Source organism: Felis catus, chromosome B3 (assembly GCF_018350175.1).
Source record: "Felis catus isolate Fca126 chromosome B3, F.catus_Fca126_mat1.0, whole genome shotgun sequence".
Taxonomy (NCBI): Eukaryota; Metazoa; Chordata; class Mammalia; order Carnivora; family Felidae; genus Felis; species Felis catus.
This window is the reverse complement of record NC_058373.1, coordinates 73,684,635-73,708,978: the sequence shown is the minus strand read 5'-3', so window position 1 is coordinate 73,708,978 and position 24,344 is coordinate 73,684,635. Positions and strand designations below refer to the sequence as shown.

Below are 24,344 nucleotides of genomic sequence, written 5' to 3'. Positions count from 1 at the left end.
GCCTGAGAAGAGGCCAGTGAGGAAGGGGAAAGCCCTTCCCCAGGAGAGGGGATGTCCAAGAGCCATGCTTCTGTGAGATCAGTAAGATGAAGACTGAGAAATGGTCACAAGATTGGACTCTGTGGTGGCTATTGGTGAACTTGACAAGAATAGATTCAGTGGAGTGATGGGGATAAAAGCTTAAATGTAGTGGATGAATAAGGGTTGAAGAAGTAAAAAGGGATCAAAGAAGTTGGGTGGCAGCTGAAAAGGAATATAAAGTCAAGGGAAGTTGTTAGGGTTGGGGTTTTGTTTGTTTGTTTTTGTTTTTTATGGAAGCCATTATAGCATGTTAGTATACTGATAGGAATAATCCCCTAGAGCGTGAAAAGCTGATGATGCAGGAGAGAGGAATAATTGCAAGAGCAAAGTCCCTGGGTAGGTGAGCTAGGTCAGGGAAGCTGGTGTACAAGTCAGGGAGATACATAGGAGCAAGTACAGCACATCCATTTCTATGGGAGAGAAGGCAGAGTATGTGGGTGCAGCTTATGGCATATTGACAGAGTTAGTGGTTGGAGGATGTGGAAGTTCCTTCTGCCATTCTGTTTTCTCCATGAAATAATAGGCAAGGACATCAACTGAAAGTGTGGATTTGAGGGATGGTATTTGCAGAGAGGAGAATGACAGTGAATGGAAGAGTCAGTTGCCCGCAGTGTTGGAATGCCAGGCAGTGTTGGGGGCCTCCTTGAGATCTGTGTTCCATATGAAATGATCTTCAAAGTCAAACCTTTAATTGTGTTTTTCTCCTCCGTCTAGAGTTCAGCTCCTCTCCAAGCACTGAGGACTTGACTTTATCTTACTACAATTAATCCACACATCAGCCCATCAGCTATTATTTATTTATTATGAATTAATGTACATTACCATTCATTCATTCATTCATTCATTCAATCATATTTTTTGAGTTCTAGGCACCATTTTAGGTACTGGGGTTACAATAGAGAATAAAACAAATGTCTAATTTCAGGGAACTTATTTTCCATATCCTAAAATATATGAGCTTTCATCTTTGGTAAACATAAATCCTCATCGAAAACCAATTAGAAACTGGAAGTTTCCACATTTAAGTACTCTGAACTTGATTCGCCTAAAGGCTTAGAAAGAATACCAAAGCCCTGAGACAGATTGGGCCCAGCAAAGGAGTTAAGCACATGCAGCTGCCTCAGGGAATGCACCTTTATTTCTTTCCCACTAGTGCTGGGCTAGCCCTCTGGAATCCAGCCAAGTGCAGCAGACAGAAGAGTAATCTGCTGGAATTTTTGTCTTTATTGTCAGAGCAAGGATTCATCATTATCTCCAGAAGAGCATGAATTCATTGACCATCATAACAAAACAGGATCTGCCCCATCCAAATTCTCAGGACTACATAAACCCTAGAAGATACAACTTCCTTTGAACTCATAAATATGTCCAAAAGGCAAACAGCATACACTAAAAAGAGTTTATTAACTAACTACATCTTCTCATTTTATCTTCCTTTCTTTCTGACCTGTTTTGTCTTTTTCTTTTTTATTTCTTTCCTCTTTGCTCACTAATTTTCATCTGCTCTTTACTTTAATGAAATAAAAGGTCCTAGAATGCTAGCTCAGGAAGCCATGTTTGACCATAGGCAGTGGTCACTGCAACTTCAGGAAGAAAGCTGGCTTTAATTGAAAGCAGGGTTTCCTCTGACTCTGGGCATATAGGTGCAAGAAGAAGAGTGGAGTGTGAATATGGACTATGAGTTTCCTCCAGGAAGAGATTTGGGTCCTCTCTTTTGATCTCAGAGTTCACAGCTTTGTTACAATGAATAAATAAAGTGCATGTCTGCTGGGTCCAGAAAAAAAAAAAAAATGGAGTAAATGAGCTTTGTGCTGTATTCCTCTGCATTAACAGATACTTCTTGGGGCACCTGGGTGGCTTAGTCGGTTAAGCGTCCAACTTTGGCTCAGGTCATGATCTCACGGTCCCTGGGTTTGAGCCCCGCCTTGGGCTCTGTGCTGACAGCTCAGAGCCTGGATCCTGCTTCAGATTCTGTGTCTCCCTCTCTCTCTGTCCCTCCCCTGCTCATGCCTTGTTTCTCTCTCTCTCTCTCTCAAAAATAAACATTAAAAAATTAAAAAGAAAAAACAGATACTTCTTAGCTGTTGTTGCTAAAGGGAATATGGCAACAGAACTTTTTGTTCACTATGTACAAATAGCATATTTCCGTGCCATACCTTCCTTTGTGCAGTAGGTGTCAGCCTCACACAGACTTTCTCTTGCTAAGTCCTTGTTCAATAAGAAAATGACCCTCTTACCCACCCTTTCCCAGGTTAAAAGGATCACCTTCTTCCCATCCTAAGCATGCAAATCAATAATAAACAGTCACCCAGATACTGGAAACAGAGTTGTGCTAATGCAGTTGGAAAATGGCCAAACTGAGGACTATGTGAAGGAGGTGACAAATATTGAGGGGAGGGCAGAAGTCCTGTGAGTCACTGAACAGATGTTAACATCAAGGTGGCTCTCTAAAAGGCACAGTTATGACACCAATTTAAGAAGATGAGGACATGGCCCTGATCAAAGTCTTTAAGTAGCTATAGTGTCCTGGGAAAAGCTCTGCATGTGTAAACTATTGACATCCTACTTGCCCAGAAGTAGATTGTCTTGTCTTTGACCTCAGGCAAGACACTTCTCTGAGCTTCAGCTTCCTAATCTTTGTAAGAGGAAAAAGTAAGTGGCTTCTCTATCCAAAATATTTAATAAGGAGGAGAAAAAACCCAGATGTTGTGCATAAAACAGTTTGTAGACTGTAAAGCACTGTTGAAATGCAGAAAGTAGAACAAAAGATACAAAGGCAAATGTAGAATAGTTATGAATAAAAATAATTCAGTGCTCAAAATTTAAGAAACGTCAGTTAATAATTTCTATAGATTTTTTCAGCATGTTACACCAAGACTGTTTTTACTCTTTTGTGTTCAATGTTAGTCATGTGGAATTTTGACACACCTAGGGTTTATTTCACAAAAAGAATCCAACATCAAGAGAGCCATGTAATATGAATAAAAGGTTCTGTTAAAAGAGGGAAGAGTCCTAAGTACTAAGTACTTTAGTGGTGTGCTTAGTACCACTATATCCCAAGAATGGATTTGATCCCACAATCCTCCTTAACTTCTTTTTTTTTATTTTTTTTTTAAAGTTTGGTTTTTTTTTTTTTTTTTTTTGAGAGAGGGAGAGAGAGAGAGAGAGAGAGAGAGAGAGAGAGAGAGAGAAAGTGGGAGAAGGGCAGAGAGAGAGGGAGAGAGAGAGAATTCCAAGCAGGCTCTGCACTGGCAGGGGCTCAAAATCATGAAATCATGACCTGAGCTGAAATCAAGAGTCCGACACTTAACCACCTGAGCCAGGCGCCCCTACCCTCCTTAACTTCTTTAATCATAAATTCAGCTGGCTAAAGCCTGCCATTTTGTGGTCGGTTTGCACTGATTTTGGCAAGAGAACTCAAATTCATCACATTCATGTTTTATCTCATATTAAATTGACACATTTAAATTAGAAATATAAATGTAACTGAAAGAACTCATGTTTGGGAAGGAGAAAGATTATTTGTTTTATACCTTAATGTTGAAATTTGGGTAGAAGTCTTCAAATCATACTGTTTAAAAATGAATCCATCAAATTTTTCCTCAATGCTTTGTCCTTCAGGAAAGGCCAGAAGCAACTCAAAATTGCCATGACTCATGCCCTCCCGTGGAGTTTTGTGCTATATATTCCTTACTTCTCTGTTCTTTTGATTGAAAATGCTATGTATGTATGTATGTATGTGTGTATTTAGCTGAGGCTTTCAATTTGCTGTATCTTGAAGTGGCAAAAGGAGAAGAGGTTGAACTCCGAACCTTTGAAACTTCTTAGTACTTGCTGAGTGCTTAAGGGCAAAGTGAAAATATTGTGGATTGGACTTTATCTTATTTGGAAAGTCTTTGCTACAATAGCTCAACCATCCTTATGAAAAGGAATTAAATATTTATTTTTCTTAAAATGCAGAGTCTTTTGGAACATTTTCCAAAAACTGAATTTCTGTATTTAGCAGTCAGCTTGGGGACCTTTGTTTTTTAGACCCACTTTAAAATCAAGCACTTTTGCATAATATATTTAATATGGATTCGAAATGATTTTAGCTTATGGGCACCTGGGTGGCTCAGTCGGTTAAGCGTCTGACTTCGGCTCAGGTCATGATCTCTTGGTTTGTGAGTTCTAGCCCTGTGTTGGGCTCTGTGCTGACAGCTCAGAGCCTGGAGCCTGATTCGGATTCTGTGTCTCCCTCTCTCTCTGCCCCTTCCCTGCTCATGCTCTGTCTCTCTCTGTCTCAAAAAATAAATTAAAAAACATTAAAAAAAATTTTTTTAAAGAAATAATTTTAGTTTAGATTTATAGTGTGGTCTGCTATATTGCTTCTTGCTGTTTTTTTCAAAGTACTTTACAATTATAAATAGATATCATTGCTCTCACCATAAGGCAGCAGTTCCTGGGTGAAATTCTTCATGGAAGCCAAGACACAATATCAACATGATAAGTTGGTAATTTCTTTTTTTCTTTTTTTTAAAGGTTTTTTTTTTTAATATTTATTTAGTTTTGAGAGCGAGAGAGAGACAGAGCGTGAGCAGGGGGAGGAGGAGAGAGAGAGGGAGACACAGAATCTGAAGCAGACTCCAGACTCTGAGTAATCAGCACAGAGCACGACGTGGGGCTTGAACTCACAAACTGTGAGTTCATGACCTGAGCCAAAGTCAGTCGCTCAACCGACTGAGCCACCCAGGGGCCCCAGTTGGTCATTTCTTAACATCAACACTCTGTTTTGTGATCAGAGAGGTCTTGATAGCTCTTCACTCCTTCCCCAAGCTGTCTTTCAGATAATTTATGCATGCAAAAAATACTAGAAGCTGTGAAAGGCTCCATCCTACCAGATTTTGTGTCATTCTTTCCTGGGTCCAGAGTGGGAGTCATTTTCATCCTGCCTTAGCTAACACAGAATAGAGCTGTGAACAGTAAGGCTACTACCTCTTCCTGGTGATTCTGTTTCACCTATGCTCTTCACAGCTCACAATTCTACTAATTGAACCTCTTTTCCATTATTCTTAATTCTTTCCATTCCCCTCCCCCAGCCGCGCATTTCCTTCTACTTTCAGAAACTTGAAGACAAGGTCCCTACAACCTTCTCTCCTGTATCCTCAAATGATCCAGATATAAATATTTTAGCACAGTCGCCTGTGTATTTCTGAGGAAGTGTCTGCACAACCGGTCCCTTATTTATAAAGCTCACAAATGCTGTATGACCTGTAATGCTATACCAGCTAATGATCTCTCCCAGAACAGTTGACATGGAAGGATTTTACTTCCACTTCTCACAAGGAGAAAGATGGAGAATGAGAGACGATTACAAAGCAGAATATTTTAATCCATCTTCTCGGTGATCTTTGGGGGCTGTGTGCTAATATTTAAATTGAAGAGGAGGGAGGAGACGGACTGAGGATGGAGAGAAGCCGAGGAGATGGGGGCGGAGCTAGCTCAGCCTATAAAACCCCATGCTAAAAGGGAAGCACATTCGTGTGTGCCAGGGCCACTCTCCCGTAACCTAGAGAGATGGGGCAGTCTGTGCCGTGAGGACGGAGCTTGGAAGAAAGAAAACAAGGACAGGAAAACAAACGAGACATAAGAGGACATCTGGAGAAAGCGGAAGGCAGAAGACAGGGAGGGGAAAACAAACCCACAGCAGGTGGAAACAAGATCTAGAGCAAACCGGTCTGGTCCACAGTTGTTTTTCTGGAAGAGAAAAAAGTACCGGAGGACTGCCTTTTTTTCCTTCAGTTAATGAAAACTCTTATCTTCATCATAAAAGAAAAGGCTAAGGGGAGGTAAAGACAATCTTTGTTTTCTTGGGGGCAGAGCTGAATGAAACCCAGATTAGCTCTTTGAAGCGGCTAAAATAAGCCACTGCCTGGTACACATTGCAGAACCATTCTGGTCTCTGAAGATCTACATCCCCTTCAGGAAAATTCCAGCTGGAGTAGCTGGCACAGTTCTATTTTTATATTTAAATATCTATGTCTCTTTTCCCCCCACTTTTAACAACCCTTTCCTTGTTTGTAAGCACGAGTGACAAGAAAGTGTCAATACAGAATAGGAAGATTTTCAGTTTTTTCTTTTATCTGCCTGAGTCTTTTTTAAGAGGGTAGGAGTGGTCCTTATTTCAGAAAAGGACATTTCAATTTGAAAGACAATCTCTTAAAATATATTTACACCCACACATATTTAGAAAGAGAGATACCTTTCGGAGGTTGAAATCCAATGGGAAAGATGGAAAAAGGAGCCAGGCACCGAAACAACACTGAAAAGAACCACCCAGGTGGGAGCAAATCGGATACCACCCCGGAGTCTGGTTCTGGAGGGGGCGGAGTAGCCCTGAAGAAAGAGATTGGATTGGTCAGTGCTTGTGGTATCATTGTAGGTGAGTCCAATTTCCTTTCCCATCCACCACTCCTCCCCTTCTCTGGTGGTCCTCTTGTGGAACCTATGCCCCCTCTAAAGTGCTATTTTTGCTTCCTACTCCCTTAGAAAAGGATTGTCATTCACCTGTGCTGTAACCCATCCCCAGTGGTCATATTTGATGGGTCTAGGAAGCTGTGTATGTCTTGCATCTCTTCCTTCAAAGCAGGCTGAGCAGTTCTGTCCAGTGTTCATAGAATGGAGCAAAGAGGGTTCACACACCTGGCTGATGGTCAGCATTACCTGGGAGCTTGTTGAAAATACAAGTCTTCTGGCTCCACACTTGAAGGTTCTGATCCAGTTGGCTTAAAGTGGGGCTAGGGAACCTGAATTTTTAACAGGGTTTCATGCAGCCATCTCTTTAGCAGGTTGGGGACTGTCTTGAGACATATTTAGTAGATGTTTGGTTGTTTTATGTCCTATGAAACATAGGGGGCCTAGGGAATGGATAATAAAAATGGCTACAACGGCGCTAATAATACCTTGCCTTCCTATAGCTTTTTTCATCTTATGCAGCACTTTCACTTTGTAAAGTAGATGTGATGGGGCTGTTATTCCCAATTCACAGATGAGGAAATAAATTATGGAGAAAGGGAGAGACAGATTGTGCCTCTCTGTAAACAGACAGTTTGCAGTTTCTCTAGTTGCCTGTGAGTCTGCCCATCTCCTAACATTCATGGAAGACCTTATGAGGCTCTCAAAGAATGACTAGAACGTGGAGTCAAGGAGGAACCGATGGTTAAAATGGGTCCCAGCTGGAAGACTTTGACTTTGAGGCTGGGGGGCCTGAGTGTTCCTGAGAGTGCCAGTATAGGCCACTCCAACCCCCTAACCACACACTGCTTGGCAGAGGGTCCCAAATATGGTTCTGTCTCTAGACAACACATCTTCCTCTTTCCAGAGAGGCCCTGGAGATGGATGGGCAATGGCTCATTACTTCGGAGAGTGAGCATTTCTTCTGTTTTTGGTCGAAGGTTTTACAGACTTCCCAGAGAATGGGGTGAGGGATGGTCAGGCCAGATATGTTTGTGTCCTCTCTCCAAAGTTCCTTTTGAACTTTTTTCTATTGCCCTATTGCCCTATTGTCCTACTGCCCATGAATCAGTGTCTCTGGATGAGCCCATATTACATGCACAGAGGCATTTTGGCACCCGAGCAATAATGACATTGGAGAACGCCCTTGAAATCAAATAAAATCAGTATAGTATTCAGATAATCCTCTTCACCTCTACACCCAGACTTTGGTGATCATGTTATCTCTACTCTGTTTTCAAAATGGAATCCCATTCTATCTAATTCTCTTGACTCTGGGAGGTTTTCCAGGCATCTACAGTTAAAAGAAATGTAATGTTATTTTAGAAAATTACAATCATGATCTGAATCTCTCATTACCTTTTCTTTGCTTCTCCTTTATCTCAATTGCTCAAAAAATGAGATCAGCAAAGTACTCAATACATACAGCACATGCCAATTTATGGTCTATAAATAGCCCAGAGCCTGTTACCTCTTTCACCAGTTTGACTGATAGGATTAAGCATTTTCCCCCTCTTATTCATATGCAGATGTGTACACCTACATGCACACAAGCACAATCAAATCTCTTTCCTGCCTCAGCCTTGCTCACCCACCTCTGTATATGTGCAGGTATTCAAGGGTGGAGGACATTTCTCTATATCCTGAGGTTGTTCTTGTCTCTTTCTTCAACAGGTTTCTAAATGTTGAAGAAATACAATCTTAGTTGGGTAAATATTACTACTGCTTTACCCACAATCTCATAGATTGAGCTTCAGTGTGAAAATAGTCCCAATATTCCCATTGACATTACAGTGACAAGAATAATAACTCTAAGGTAAAGGGAGATCCCAAATAGGTGATTTTAGAGAAATCAGGATATTTTTCCAAAGTGTGAGAATCTTTGTAGAGTTAATAGGCACTATTCTAGCTCCATTTAAACTAGGGTGAGACACAGATTTTCTCTAGGATTATATGGGGGCAAAATTTTTTCTGCTTTTGTCAGAAGGACATCTGCTTCCAGGAAAAAAAATTCTTCTTGCTTCCCCTCCTGCATGGCTGTTGAATTGCAGATATGCTGAGCAGCAGCCCCATTCTCTTCTAGAGGGGTTTCTGAGTGGATGATAGTGATTCAAGTTTTTTCAAGACCAAATGCAAAAATAGAAATGGCCTTTTCCATGCAGAATTCAGTGATCTGGTGTTCAACATCAAGACTGTGGAAGAAAGAAAATTAGAAGGCAAAAAGAGGAAATAAATTTCCTAAGTGAGTCCAGTGATATGGTATGGGAAAGTAACATCTATCCCAAATCCAACTATCTCATACCCAATTGACTTAGAGGGATAAGTTAAACTATATGTTTCATACAAGCTCATAAAGTTTCATTAACAAGCATCATTGATGATCTAAAGTAGGAATAATAGAATGGTAGGTGTTACAAGAATGTAGACTGAACTAATAGAAACCCATGCCCTAGAGTTACTTATAATCTGACTAGAGAGATGACATTCATATACATTAAACAAATAATGAAATTAATGAAATAGTTGAGTTGTGTAAGAGCTGAATAAGGTCAAAGTTAGGTGAATGGTAGGAAGCACAAGGAGAGAAGTCTCATCCAGCACTAGATTAAGAAACATTTTGAGGATGTTGGAAAAGATGGAATAGAGAAGATGATTCTAGGAGATTTCATAGGTAAAACGTTGACAACTAGGGGCGGCTGGGTGGCTCATTCGGTTAAGCGTCCGACTTCGGCTCAGGTCATGATCTCACAGTCCATGAGTTCGAGCCCCGCGTTGGGCTCTGTGCTGACAGCTCAGAGCCTGGAGCCTGCTTCAGATTCTGTGTCTCCCTCTCTCTCTGACCCTCCTCCGTTCATGCTCTGTCTCTCTCTGTCTCAAAAATAAATAAACATTAAAAAAAAAAAAGAAACTTTAAAACGTTAACAACTAAACTGTTATTCCCTTGAGCAAAAACAAACAAACAAAAATGTATCTTCTACATCTCTGAATCTTTAGTGTTTAGCCCTATATGGAACAATAACTCAAATGATTGTTGGACTTTATTGGCTCTTGGGAAAGGTCTGCATATAGTAGTAATAAGAAGTGTTTATCTGAAGGACTGTTGGGAACCTGGCTTGAAAATCTTTAAGCAAGGGGCGCCTGGGTGGCTCAGTTGGTTAAGTGGCCGACTTCGGCCCAGGTCACGATCTCGCGGTCCGTGAGTTTGAGCCCCGCGTTGGGCTCTGTGCTGACAGCTCAGAGCCTGGAGCCTGTTTCAGATTCTGTGTCTCCCTCTCTCTGACCCTCCTCCGTTCATGCTTTGTCTCTCTCTGTCTCAAAAATAAATAAACGCTAAAAAAAAAAAAAAAAAAAAAAAAAAAAAATCTTTAAGCAAGGAATAATTTCATCAACATAGACAATTAGGTTGGGCCATTAAAAAAAATTTTTTTTTTTTTTTAAGTAAGCTCTACACTCAACATGGGGCTTGAACTCACAAACCTGAGATTAAGAATTACATGCTCCACTGGCTGAGCCAGCCAGGCATCCCAGGCCATTTTAATTTTTAATATCACCTTTACCTTAATCTAACCAGTCTATTGTTCTCCATGTACTTGGCTAAGGAAATCTGGTGACAACAGATGAACTTAGATTTCACTATGAATGTGTAGTTCCCCCAGAATCTAAAGAGAGTGTGACACAGCAGCAAAATTCATCTAGTGATACCGAAGTTACTGTTAAGAGCTATCTTTTTTTTTTTTTTTAGATTTTACTTTTTAAGCAATTATCTCCATCCAACATGGGGCTCAAACCCACAACCTCAAAATCAAGAGTCGCACATTCCACTGACTGAATCCCCAAGAGCTATCATTATTAAGCACTTAATATACGCCAGACACTTGTGCAGTTACCCAACATCATTATCCTATTTATCCCTCACCATACCTGGCATGGTAGGCACTTATCTTTTTCTCCAGATAAGGAAATGGAGGCTCAGATGGATAAGCAACTTGTTGAAGATCACATAGCTAAAAAGTATTGAAGGCGAGATTCGAACCTAGAGCTTGTCCCAATTCTGAATTGAACTTTTAAGCATGATTCTCTACTATTTCTACTTTTATGTTCTAAAGGAGTGTTTTCCTTTAGACCCTGGGCAGAGGTCCCTCTTTGTTTATATATATATATATATATATATATATATATATGTTTTTTCTTTTTTTTTCTTTTTCTCTTTCTTTCTTTTTCTTTCTTCTTTCTTTCTTTCTTTTTGAGAGAGAGAGAGAGTGCACGCACACATGGAGGAGGGGCAGAGGGAAAGAGAGAGAATCTTAATCAGGCTCCACACCCAGCCTGGAGCCCGCCCTGGGGCTTGATCTCACAACCATGAGGTCATGACCTGAACTGAAATCAAGAATCAGATGCTCCATGGACTAAGCCACCCAGGCACCCCTGAGATATTTTTTTAAAATAGTATTTATTGGGGTTCCTGGCTTGCTCAGTTGGTGGAGCATGCAACTCTTGATCTTGGATTGTGGGTTCAAACCCCACATTGGATGTCGAGATTACTTAAAAATAAAATCTTTGAAAGAGTAAAGATACAAGAGTAGTATTTACTGAGCTCTTACTAAATGCCCACAGTTCCTGTGCTATGAGTTTTTATGCATATTACCTTATTTAATCCTGACCATAATCCCATGGAAGTAGATATTATGACTATCTCAATTTTTTTAATTAAAAAAAATTTGTTAATGTTAATTTATATTTGAGAGAAATATAGACAGTGTCGAGTGGGAGAGGGGCAGAAAGACGGGGAGACACAGAATCTGAAGCAGGCTGCAGGCTCTGAGCTGTCAGCACAGAGCCCAGTGTGGGGCTCAAACCCATGAACCAAGAGACCATGACCTGAGCTAAAGTGGGATGTTTAACCCACTGAACCACCCAGGCGCCCCTCTATTTTTAAACATGGGGAATTGAGTCACAGAACTGGTAGGTAATTTGCCAGTGGTCACACAACCGATTACTGAGATGGTCTGACTCCAGGGCCAAAGCTTTTAGCTATTCTTTATTTCTAATCAGTAACAGAGAGAAAAAGGAGTAAGGCCAGTGTGTATTGTGTGGTGGGGGAGTGGGCCACGGAAGACCATAACTATGACATCAGAGCATCAGAGCCAGTAAAGACCATGGATGTCTGGTACTGAAAAGGCTGGGGGAAAACATTTTTTTTTTTTTTTAAGGCTATTTGTCAACAAAAAAGTGTGGCTATCTGTATAACCATATCAAAATGGCACTAGGCTGATTTGGAAAATTTTCAAGTCCAAAAGATTTTCAGACCCATGTGTTTTATACCACTTTAGAAGATTTTATATTTTAGTCTCTAGTATGATATATTAGCTTTCTAATCCCCCAAATGTCTATTGGATGTTAAACAGAGGGTTGGAGTGTGAAAATTTCTTCCTGAGTTTGCACTACAACTTTTTAAAAAAACATGGAGGGATTAAAATTTGGTTCATTCAGGATGCAAACATGTTTAAAACTCATTGTTCTCAGAGAAAACTCTGAGACAGAAGCCAAGTAGGAGGCTTGTCAAAAGAAACACATCTTGGTTAGTAGAGAAAGGCTTACCCAGCAGTGTAATCATAATAGTAAGTAGCGGGGCGCCTGGGTGGCTCAGTCGGTTGAGCGTCTGACTTCGGCTCAGGTCATGGTCTCACAGTCTGTGGGTTCGAGCCCCGCGTCAGGCTCTGTGCTGACAGCTCAGAGCCTGGAGCCTGTTTCCAATCCTGTGTCTCCCTCTCTCTCTGCCCCTCCCCCAGTCTCACTTTGTCTCACTCTGTCTGTCAAAAATAAATAAATATTTAAAAAAATAATAATAATAATAGTAAGTAGCTACCATTTACTGAGCACTACTATGCACTGATAGTAGTATCTTGGTCAGTGCTTTATGAATATACTCTTCTAGGAGCGCCTGAGTGGCTCAGTTGTTTGGGCATCCAACTTCAGCTCAGGTCATGGTCTCGCAGTTTGTGAGTTCAAGCCCCACATTGGGCTCTGTGCTGGCAGCTCAGAGCCTGGAGCCTGCTTCAGATTCTGTGTCTCCCCCTGTCTCTGCCTCTCCCCCTGTCTCTGCCTCTCCCATGCTCATGCTCTATCTCTCTCTGTCTCTCAATAATAAATAAACATTAAAAAAAATTGTTTTAAATGAATATACTCTTCTAATACCTTGTAATTAGTACTGTCCTAAAAAGGAAGGGTTTGAATGAATAAGTGGGCAATGACAGACCCAGGATTCCCCCCATGTCATTGAACTCTGAAGCCATTGGGCTTAACCAAAGCTCTCCACAGCATGTAACACGGGGCAGCTGGGGACAGGGATCCTGTTGCATGCTTCCTGCCTCCAGGAAACACGGAGCTCAAGGAGCAATCTGGTTGAGGCTGCTACTGGCAGGACTATAATATGTTCTCCCAAAGAGCAGAGTTATGCAGATTGAGTGACTAGCAAGAGACTCTTGGGATCGGGAGAAGAAAATAGGAACCCAGAAGGTAAAAAAGTATGTCCAAGAAACAAAACCAAATAGCTCATCTTATTTAGAAAAACAACAACATCAAAAATACCCTGTACCCAGATCAAATGACCTTCTGGGACAGGCTGGCACCATATATATATCTTTTCTGAATTAAAACAGCTTATTAAAGTGGTGTGGAGGTAAGGGGCATACAGATTGGGGTTTCTCAAATTGCCTGGTTACCAGGGTTTTTGGCTTTCTTCTGAGGGTTAATCCAGCATCACAGCTGCCTATAAAGAAATGCCTCAGGAGATTCTTTCGTTGCTCTTGTTTTGTTGTTAATGTTTGGGGTGATGAGGGAGTGTCAAAAAAGCAGGCACGAGCAAATAATCCCAAGAATATATTCTGAACCCCCAAAATAACAATGATGTAGAGCCCAGGGAACTGGGAATTGTTCCTTTGCAATCTTTAACTCTTGGCTGAGCATATAGAGCAAGAAAGACTATGCTTGCTCCCCTCCCAGAACACGCCTACGGATGAGGCACCCTGAGTTGCTTCTCTCTGGAGATCTGGGAATGATAAACTGCAGGTTGCTGCTGGGGACAGAAATGGGAGCTGCTGGTTATAGGATTTGAGACTCGTCCATATTTTAACATTCAGCACTCACCGAGCATATTATATGCTGGATCATGTGCTGAGCACTGGTCAATTTTATTTCTAAGAAGCAAAATTATGCTTCAGGTTTATTTTAAGCTATTTTATTTATAGAATGAATGAAGTTTGAGCTAAGAAGCTTTGTTGATTACATCTCATCCCTCATTCTTTGTCACAGTCACAAGTATTCCCATTGGTTTGCTCCCTACCTTAAATATCCTCAGCATTAGCACTGACGTCACTTCTGGGGAGATGGTTTCACAATATGCCAGAAGATGTTCCAGGCAACCTCACACCACGCTTCATGTGTGAAGGTGGATTATCCAGAGAGAGTACCCTTGCTGCAGAATTATCAGTATACTTTTTTCATCTGTATGTAGATTTTAGAGGTACCTGTTTGTATATCTATGAAATGCATAAATGCTCTAGCTGCTTCTTTAGAGTACAATTCTGCATAGAGTATTTAGAAAGCAGCTAATACACACAGGTCATGTTGCCTTAGAGATAAGGAATCATTTGTTAAGTAGATCCTGATGCTGTAGTAGAAGGGGTATAATGAATTTGTCCATGATTTGTATCAGAGTGTTGTTGAAAGGGAAGAAGCATAAATGATGTAGCAGAAGGGGAGGGGCTTTGAAGGGAGTCTTAGGTTTGCAAGATGCTTGCCTATTTATAAGCTTCATAACCTGCAACAAGTTAATTATCAGTTTACTTACCTGTAGAACAGAAGTTTTTTGTGAAGTATTAAAACAAAGCTGGTATCCTATGATATATATTCAATAAATATTAGTTTCTTTCTCTCCTTGAGCTCCTCCTCCTCCACCACTACCCTTACTTCCCCTCCCACCTCCAGTCCCCTGACACACACTCATTAATTCTGGTTCAGAAATTTAGGTTGGGAGGTGCCTGGGTGGCTCATTTAGTTGAGCATCCAACTCTCCAACTCTTGATTTCGGCTCAGGTCATGATCCCAGGGTCATGGGATCAAGCCCTGAGTCAGGCTCCACACTCAGCATGGAGTCTGCTTGGGATTCACTCTCTCTCTCTCTCTCTCTCTCTCTCTCTCTCTCTCTCTCTCTCTCAAATAAAAAAAGAAAGAAAGAAATTTAAATTGGACTGATCAGGCAAGAGAAGAACTGGCCAACTCAGTTCAAACCTGACCTGCTTATCAACCAGCCAACGCTTTCCCCTTCCTCTCTGCTGATTTGAGTCTTCTTACTCATCAGCATCCATCTTGTACTTCCCCTCTTCCAGGAAGCTTGTTGTGTGTGGCCCACGCCGGTGGGCCTTTCCATCCTTGGTATCCTGTCATACAGCACAGTTGTTGTCAGCTCCATGTCCACTTACATGCCCTCACTTCATACACTTCCTTGAGGGTAAAGACTCAGTGTTACTCATTTTCACATCCCTGAGTATTCAGCCTGGCACATGGCAAATGCTTAGAAAGTATTTGTTGAATAATAGCAGCTAGTTAAAAACAAATCATCCACTGGAGATATTTCCCAACAATGTAAATATACTTAATGCTACTGAACTGTACATTTTTTTTTTTATCAAGAAGGTACCATCTTCAGATTCTTTTTTTTTTAACGTTTATTTATTTTTGAGACAGAGAGAGACAGAGCATGAATGGCGGAGGGTCAGAGAGAGAGGGAGACACAGAATCTGAAGCAGGCTCCAGGCTCTGAACAGTCAGCACAGAGCCCAACTCACGGGGCTTGAACTCATGGACCGCGAGATCATGACCTGAGCCAAAGTCTGACACTTAACCGACTGAGCCACCCAGGCACCCCTGAACGGTACACTTAAAAATGGTTAAGATGGTAAATATAATGTTATATGTCTTTTACTACAACAAAATATTCTTTAGCTTAAAATTGGGTTATTCCCATGAACAGTAAATGTTTGTTCTTGGCATAAAAAAAAATCATCCAAGTTCCAATCTAAAAGGGATTTTAGGGATTAGCCAGATAATGACAATGAGGCTTGAAGTTAGAACAGTGTTTCTCAATGTCAGCACTGTTACCTTCTGGGCCAGACACTTTTTGGTTGTGGGGGGCTGTCACATGTATTGAAGGATGAATGCTTAACATCAGCCATGGCCTCTACTCACTAGATGCCATAGCACCCCCTCCCCCAGTTGTAACAATCAAGAGTGTCTCCAGTCATTGCCAACTGTCCCCTGGGGCTGGGGGACATGGTGCAAAATTGCCCCTGGATGAGAACCACTGATGTAGAAAAAACCTGTCTCTGCTAGTGCCTTCTTCCCCAACAAGACAGGGAGATGCTGGAGGTTAGATGTGAATGTTAGTGGGCATATGTGAGGATGCAGCACTCGTAGCCCTTCAAGCCAGGATGCTATGCTTTTCAGGGGCTGGTGGGTGGTGGTTGGCTCCGTCTTGTCATTAAAAGTCCATGTGTGAACAAGTGCTTCCCAATTACCTTTTAAAGCAAGCATGTACAGAGTGGGTGCTCAATAAATACTTTTTGAGATGCAATTACCTGCTGGCCGCCCACTTACAGCATCTAAAAATTATACCTAGACAGGCAGACAAATGACTCAGAGAATGCTTCATGGTCCTGGCTCTACAGCGCTGTTTTGGAGCCAAGCTTCCAAAGCAAGCCCATTGGATTCTTCTAGATATAGACTCTATCTCTACTGCTATAAATCCTAGCAATTCCTTATATTTGCCAGCATTTTACAGACTATAAAGTGCTCCCACACATACATGACCTCCACCCTCCTTTTTTTTTCATATGTGACCTCCCTTGATTCCCATAACAACCTTGTGAGGTAGTCAGGGCAGGAACAATTATCCCCATTCAGCAGGTAAAGGAAAGGGCTGTCAGAAAAATTCAGGTCACACAGCTTGTGAGTGGCAAAGCAAGGAATCAATGGCTCCCCCAATTCTGAGCCTCCGCCCTTTTCATTTTTCAGTAAGGAATCCAAAACAGCAGAGTCCTGCAGCACCTTCCACATGTTTATTCTGCCAGAGATAGCAACTCTGCAGGGCACATGTCAGTCTTGACCTGTTGTCACCCTGATGTAACTATTTGTATGGTCCTAATGGGAAAGTCTATACAGGGTAGGAAACATGGTGAGCTTCCTGCCATGAGGATCAAGGCCCCCAATATACCAGATCCTGCTTCCACACTTCCCCCAGTCCTGAAAATCCTGAGATCTTCTCAGCCACTTTAAGGAAGAAGCATAAAGAAAGTTCACCTGCCTTTCTCCAAACATTATAGAAATGGACAGAACCTCCAAGCCCTAAGAGGATCTCTGATTAGACTCTAAGACTAGCATGAGCTATTAAGGAAGGCCAAAAGCTTTTGGATTAGAGGGTCTGTTGGGCATTAGAAGTCTGTAATTCCAAGCCATAGGAAATTCTTTGATGCCTACAGCATTCTAGTGTCGACAGGCCTGGATGTGAGTAAGGCCTTAATAGGAGTCACATGAACATTGGCCCACAAGTGGGGAAATCAAGTTATACGTGGCAAATGTGGATTTTCTTAATTCCAAATTTTTTTCTGGTGAAGACTTGCCCACTGATATAACCTGGAGTGGTTTGCTTGGCTTTTCTTTGACAGAAGAAGCCAAGTTGGGCCTCATTGTCCAGGCATCCTAGGACTCATTTTTTACCAAAGAAGATCTATATGATAAGGTGATTATATTACTAATTGGGATGGATGAAAGGAAGGATTGAAACCTTGGCTATACCAGATGAATGGGCATCTCATTCTTAAATGGTTTTATAGACAATGAGTCTAAGAGTAAAACAATGGAGAAAAGCATCCCTACAGTAATCAACTTTCTTCCAACCTCTCATCAAGAAAGGTCCATAGTTGGGGTGCCTGGGTGGCGCAGTCGGTTAAGCGTCCGACTTCAGCCAGGTCACGATCTCGCGGTCCGTGAGTTCGAGCCCCGTGTCAGGCTCTGGGCTGATGGCTCAGAGCCTGGAGCCTGTTTCCGATTCTGTGTCTCCCTCTCTCTCTGCCCCTCCCCCGTTCATGCTCTGTCTCTCTCTGTCCCAAAAATAAACGTTGAAAAAAAAAATTAAAAAAAAAAAAAAGGTCCATAGTCAAGATAGAAAAGACCTTTCCCACTTCTCCTTTTTCTTTTTTTAATTTTTTTTTACGTTTATTTATTTTTGAGACAGAGAGAGACAGAGCATCAACTGGGAAGGGGCAGAGAGAGAGGGAGACACAGAATCGGAAGCAGGCTCCAGGCTCCGAGCCATCAGCCCAGAGCCCGACGCGGGGCTCGAACCCACGGACCGCGAGATCGTGACCTGAGCTGAAGTCGGACGCTCAACCGACTGAGCCACCCAGGCACCCCTCCACATTTCCTTTTTCAAAGCCACTCCAGAAAAAACACATTTGGACAGGGTCCAAGTGTAAAAGCCCTCCAGTTAAAGTCTCTATTGTGCAATTTCTAGAGGAGAGGCCCTGTAGAATAGTGGAGGAAACCCAGGCTGGGAGTCCAAGGACTTGGACTGCTTATGCAGTCCTTGCTGCCTATGCAATATGTGACTTTGGTCAAGTCTCCTCACCTCTCTAAAACTCAGTCTTAGCAAAGGTAAATATAAATGATAGTACCTGCCCTGTGCACCTAAGAAAGTAGTTCTGAGAATCAAATAAAGTAATGGATGTGAACACTTTGTAAATCACCATCGAAGGTGGTACAGTAGAAAGAAGGAATCAGATCTGTGTTCTAATTCCTTAATAAGCATCTTATCTTAGTAAGTATCATCTTAGTAAAGCTGACTATTTCCTGGGAAAAGCTTGAGGCTGTGTGACAGAAGATTTAGGTTCTAATCCAGTTACTACTAACCTACTCTGTGATTTAGGCAAATAACTACCTCTCTGGGTCTCAGTTTCTTCATCCATAAAATAGGGATAGTAATACCTCCCTCATTTTTTCCCATTTGGAAAATGGGAGTAATAGTTGCCCTATTTTCTTCCCCTATAAATTGGAGACAGTAATAATAGCCAGATCACTCTCTTCAGCAGTGAAAGAAGTGGGTTGCTTTACTCATTTGCCTACAAAACACAATTGACCTACTTTACAGGATTTGGAGGTTCCAAAGAAACGTGTACATTAAATTGTTCTGTGGACATAAGTTCTAGATGGATGTCTGACATCATCCATTCAGTAAACATTTATGGAGTGTCTACTGTGTGACACTTTACAAGTGAGAGGATGCAGTAAATAGTAGGCATTACTCTTGACTAAATGTAATGTGAATGTTCTTTCAGCTTCAGAACACAGCTCTGTGTAACATTCCTTCCCCTGCAGAAGCTCCAGAGGCCACTAAGGTGGAGGAAAAGTTATCTGATTCTGGTTTTCTAGGTAGCGGCTTCCTAGAATCAGAGAGACATTCCTCTTCTTCCTGTTCTCTAGCACTCTGTTTTGGCTAGCATAATTTTTTTTTTTTTTTTTTTTTTTTTAGCTTATATCTTTGTAATTTTAGTTTGGTCAAAGTTAAGATTTCAGGGCAGGGGGTAGAGTCAAATTTTTATAAAGTAAAGACTCTTGTCCCAATGTCAACCCATTATGACCCTCACCATCACCTCAGCAGCTCCACAGAAGGACATGTTATCCAAGAATAAGGAGACACAGTTAAGTGATCAGACTCGCAAAGGGCTGTTGGTGTTACACATCCCATTTTCCAGCAGCTGCCTGCCTCTGGAATGAGAAAAGGAGCACACACTCTGGAAATGCCAGAACAAAGGCTGGAGAACAGAAATGCTTACAGATCCCCACTGCAGTATTTGTTTTCCAAGAATCCTTGGTGGAACATTGACACTTAATTCCTGAGAAGACGGAATCTCTTTGATAACGTTCACTCCCACTTCCTCCTTGTGACAGACATTCCTGGCTCTGAGAAACACCTACCCATTCCTCCACCACCTCCCTTTCCAGCACCTTAAAGACCAAAGTCAAACCTTGTTTTTCTCCTGTATTGATTATTTTTCTAACCCCTTGAACTAGTTTTATAACTCTAGCTGTATTACTCTCCTCTTGGCTGGCTTTGAAATGCCCTACAAATTACTTTTCTGATAAATTCCTGCTAGGCAAGGAGTTTACTATCACTTTTCAGCATTGCTAGCAACCCCATCCCTTGTTCTCAACTCCCGGCACTTGGTGTCTTTCAGGGGACAGGAGCACGTTACATTTGGCAAGTTAAGGGTCACTTGCTAGGGTAACTGTGTCCTGAGTCTTAGCACACTACCAGAAGGCCTTCTAGTCTCCACTAGCCTAACCTTCATGCAAAACACATATGGAGACTGGTGGGGGAGAGAGGGAGGCTGTTCCTATCACATAGGACTTTAAGTAAACGTGCAAGAAAAGGAAAAGTCTTTAAGAATTAATGGGGCCCAGAATCTCATTTTTCTATCTCTCTTTGCCTGATGTTTAGATCACAAAGCTGAACATAAGGGATTGTTACTTCTTTTAGCTTCATCTGTGTATTTAGCCCGATTCTGTTGGGCTAGACTATCTGCACAGAAGCAAGGCAAGTTTGAGACAAATGTGCTTCCTTACCATCTGAATCTAGCTGCAGATGCTGTATGTCAGTCTCACGGTTGCTGCTGTCATACCTGCCTAGACCCCTTTCCTCTCCCATTAGTCATCTGAAGCTGCAATTTTTTAGTGTGAAAAGCATTCTTTATCCAAGAGGAATAAGATGTATTATTAAAAAAAATTTTTTTTAATGTTTATTTATTTTCGAGACAGAGAGCATGAACGGGGGAGGGGCAGAGAGAGAGAGCGAGACACAGAATCCGAAGCAGGCTCCAGGCTCTGAGCTGTCAGCACAGAACCTGATGTGGGGCTCGAACTCATGAACTATGAGATCATGACCCGAGCTGAAATCAGACGCTCAACCGACTGAGCCACCCAGGGGCCCCAAAGATGTATTATTTTTAGAATGTGACTATTCACTGAAATAGAATGTTCCCTTTCACTGAAATAACCAGATGCATAAATTTTGGTTTAGATGTGAAAGTTCCAGGACTGGACTGAGGTTGAGTTGTGGTTGAGATCTGAAAGTCGTTTTTGAAAGTTGAGTGTAAAATCTCATACTCTGCATCTTGTTCAGCCCAGATATGGTTCCAAACCCCCTAAGAGAGGTGGTGGGAGTTTCAGATGTCCTCAGAACATTGTCAAACCAAGCTGGCCTCATAATACTCCAGTTCTGATTTTCTACCTGCATTCACTTAGTCTCTGATTCTTCCCTCAGCCCTCAAAGAGCTTTCTTTCAAAGAACCTGTGCAGTGCACCCTGATCACCTTGAATCACAAGAAGTAGAGGAAAGCTTGGGATGGAGCATGTCAGGAGCTCCCCCCACCCATCTGTTCCTCCCCTGCCCAATATACACATCCCAGTAGCCAACTATTCAGTCCTTGCTACCCGTCTCACCTCTCAGGAGAAAGCTGGCCTTTCTGCACACAGAAGCAGAAATAGATTAGTGGAAAATGCACTGGATTAAGCATCAGGAGACTGACTTCTAGATCCAATTTTACCCATCAGTAGCCGTGGAATTTGGAAAAAGTCACTTAACCCCTCCATGTCTTAGCCTTTTTGTAAAATAAAGAGAGAAATACCTATTCTTCCTCTTCTTCCTGAATTTCGTAAGGTTTTTGTGAGGGTCGCATGAAACAATGGAGGGGAACGACCTTTGGAAGAATATAGTGCTGAACCTTTGCACGTATTGCACTCTTACAAACCACTTCCAAGCTACTAGGACTGTTTTTATAGGGTTATTTCATATTTCTTACCAAGGGTGGGGCTGTCATGTCTGGGGTAAAAGCCAGCCTCTAGAAGTGCTATCAATGCTCCTGGGTCTTAAAAAACCCCAGGCATGGGGTATGACCACAATCTATACAAAGTTTATGGCCCTTAGGCTCATTTTTGAAGCTTTCTACCCTGCAGATTGTCTCTGGGAATAGATTGCTTTTCCAGTCCTGCCATTTCCAGTTAGTCTTAAGATTTCTGTTGCCTCGAGTAGCCCAGTAAGAGGGTCTTAAAGTTCAATACCTGAGCCACTACTTGCTACCATGTAGACTTGGACAATGCACTTGATATCTCTGAGACTCAGTTTCCTCCTCTGTAAAATGGATAAAATTATATCTGACTCCATAGGGGTATCCTGAGGACCAAAGGAGACATGTAAATTATTAGTAGACACACCTGCCTGAAGGTGTGTTCCAAAGGCATTTTAGGATCAAACCAGAGATAAGACCACTGCTGCAAATGCCAGTCTTGCCAATTGTGCTGACTCCACTGTCTTCCCTGACAACCTTGGTGCCTTCTGCAGGGAACATCATTGGCTCTGGGATCTTCGTCTCGCCAAAAGGTGTGCTGGAGAACGCCGGCTCTGTGGGCCTTGCTCTCATTGTCTGGATTGTGACTGGTCTCATCACAGCTGTGGGAGCCCTGTGCTATGCTGAGCTTGGTGTCACCATCCCCAAATCTGGAGGTGACTACTCCTACGTCAAGGACATCTTTGGAGGACTGGCTGGGTAAGAGGACCCACAGAGGCCTGTGTTGTCTAGAAGCCAAGGCCAGTGGTTTCCAGTGTGCCTAGGAGAGCTAGAGAATAGGATTCCTCTTTTGCTTCCCTGTCATGGTCCCTAATATAGCTGTGTGTCCCCTTGATTCTTCTGAGGATGGCAGAAGAACCAGGTTGTAGTTTTTACCTCTTTGTTGATTTCAGCGGGCAAGATTCTATGAGTGGTAACAAATTGGGCTTTATGACAACTCTGACCACAGACTCATAGAGAAAGCACATCACAAAACAAAGCCCTTTTGTTTTACAAATTAGGGTGACCGCCTAAGAAATGGGGTACCCTCTTCTCACACTATCAAGGATGAGGCCTCCCAGCAGAGTCAGCCCCTGATCTTGAATTTCCTCAGCTTCTGCAGCCCTGCTACTGAGGAGCTGAACCCTTACCAGGGGGCCAAGAATGTGGAGGGCACTTTCCCCTCATGCCCCCACTCAGTGCCGCCCCTGGCAGTTGTTTAAAGTGGCCACACCCTAAACATGTCCTGGTTGTCAGAATTCTCAGGTTGCCTATTTTATTTTCCACCACTGGATTCTAGGAGCCAGGGCTCAAAGAAGAGATGATAAAAGGAGAGGGGAGAGAGAAGAATGCCGAGACATGTGTTCGCACTAGCAGACACTTAGCTCCTCGTCGTCAAACCACTTTATTGTCATTGCAGAGGGCCAACTGTCTCATTGAGCAGGGGTTGGGGTCCTCAGCATCCCTGAAAATGAAAAGGAAATGTACCTCTTTAGCCCACCCACCTCTACTGCCCAGTGACTTGCCCAGGTTTCTTTTGATGACTCCTGAATCCCTGCCATGCATGTGTTTGGGGTGGGAGTCTCTGTGGCTGTCTTGGGTCAAGTTCTGTCCTGTTCCCCCTTCAGGTTCCTGAGGCTTTGGATTGCGGTGCTGGTGATCTACCCCACCAACCAGGCTGTCATCGCCCTCACCTTCTCCAACTATGTGCTGCAGCCTCTCTTCCCCACCTGCTTCCCCCCAGAGTCTGGCCTTCGACTCCTGGCTGCCATCTGCTTATGTAAGTGCCATCTGGGCCTTGCTCCTAGGACGGCCTCTTTTGGCCTTCCTGGTGGTCCGCTTGTCTCTGATTCTCCTTCCTCTCCCTCTTTCTTTCCTTCCCTCCTTTATTTCCACGCCCCCCCCCCATTACTTTTCCAACATGCGTGCCTTGGATGAATTGATTATGCATATAATTATCTGGTGTTAAAAAAGAAGAAACTAGGGTGCCTGGGGTGGCTCAGTCGGTTGAGCATCTGACCGGCTCAGGTCATGATCTCTCATAGCTCGTGAGTTCGAGCCCTGCGTCGGGCTGTGCTGACAGCTCAAAGCCTGGAGCCTGCTTTAGATTCTGTGTCTTCATCTCTCTCTGCCCCTCCCTCACTCACGTTCTGTGTGTGTGTGTGTCTCTCACATTAAAAATTTTTCAAAAAAAAAAAAAAAAAGAAGAAGAAGAAGGAGAAACGTAAATAGCTGCTCAGGGGCACAGTAATTTTCACCAGCAAGGTTCTTTACATCATACACAGCACTTTCACCTATATTATCTGATCTGAGCCTCATGACAAATCCATGAGGTAAGCGGGGCCAATATTATCACTTTCCTAGAGCAGGTAAGTACAAGAACCAGGCAAATGAATACTCAAGGTGGCAGGCCCTGAGTGGAGCCCAGATCTCCTAATTCCTTCTCTTTCCAGCACATACACTGTGGAGGCTCCCTGATGCTTGTAGGAAGATTTTTTTTTCTGGCTTCATCCATCTCTACCTCAATCTGCCAGTTCACAGCTTTAAACTCTTTGGGAGGAGAGTGTAAAGCTGTGAGTTGGGAGAAAATAAATGCATTGTCTATGGTCTCCACCCTTAATATGCTTTCAACCTAACTGGGGAGAAGAGCCGCAGAAACAGGTTCTATAGTAAGGATTCAATTTCAGTAAAATTTCAGAGAAGGGGCAGGGGTGCCTGGGTGGCTCAGTCCATTAAGTGTCTGACTGCTGCTCAGGTCATGATCTCATGGTTCATGAGTTCGTGAGTTCAAGCCCCAGAGTTTGCTTCAGATCCTCTGTCTTCCTTTCTCTCTGC

The 24,344-nt window shown here is 42.5% G+C and overlaps 1 protein-coding gene across 1 annotated transcript in view; it reads left to right on the top strand.

Moving 5' to 3' along the window:
* Window positions 1–5,579: 5,579 nt before the first annotated feature.
* Window positions 5,580–24,344, top strand: part of SLC7A8 (solute carrier family 7 member 8) — a 52,465-nt gene continuing 33,700 nt past the window's right edge. The window contains exons 1-4 of the mRNA XM_006932735.5: window positions 5,580–5,909; window positions 6,311–6,502; window positions 22,025–22,229; window positions 23,138–23,289. Coding sequence (XP_006932797.1) covers window positions 6,343–6,502; window positions 22,025–22,229; window positions 23,138–23,289 — 517 coding nt within the window. The 5' untranslated portion in view covers window positions 5,580–5,909; window positions 6,311–6,342. The remainder of the gene's footprint in view (window positions 5,910–6,310; window positions 6,503–22,024; window positions 22,230–23,137; window positions 23,290–24,344) is intronic.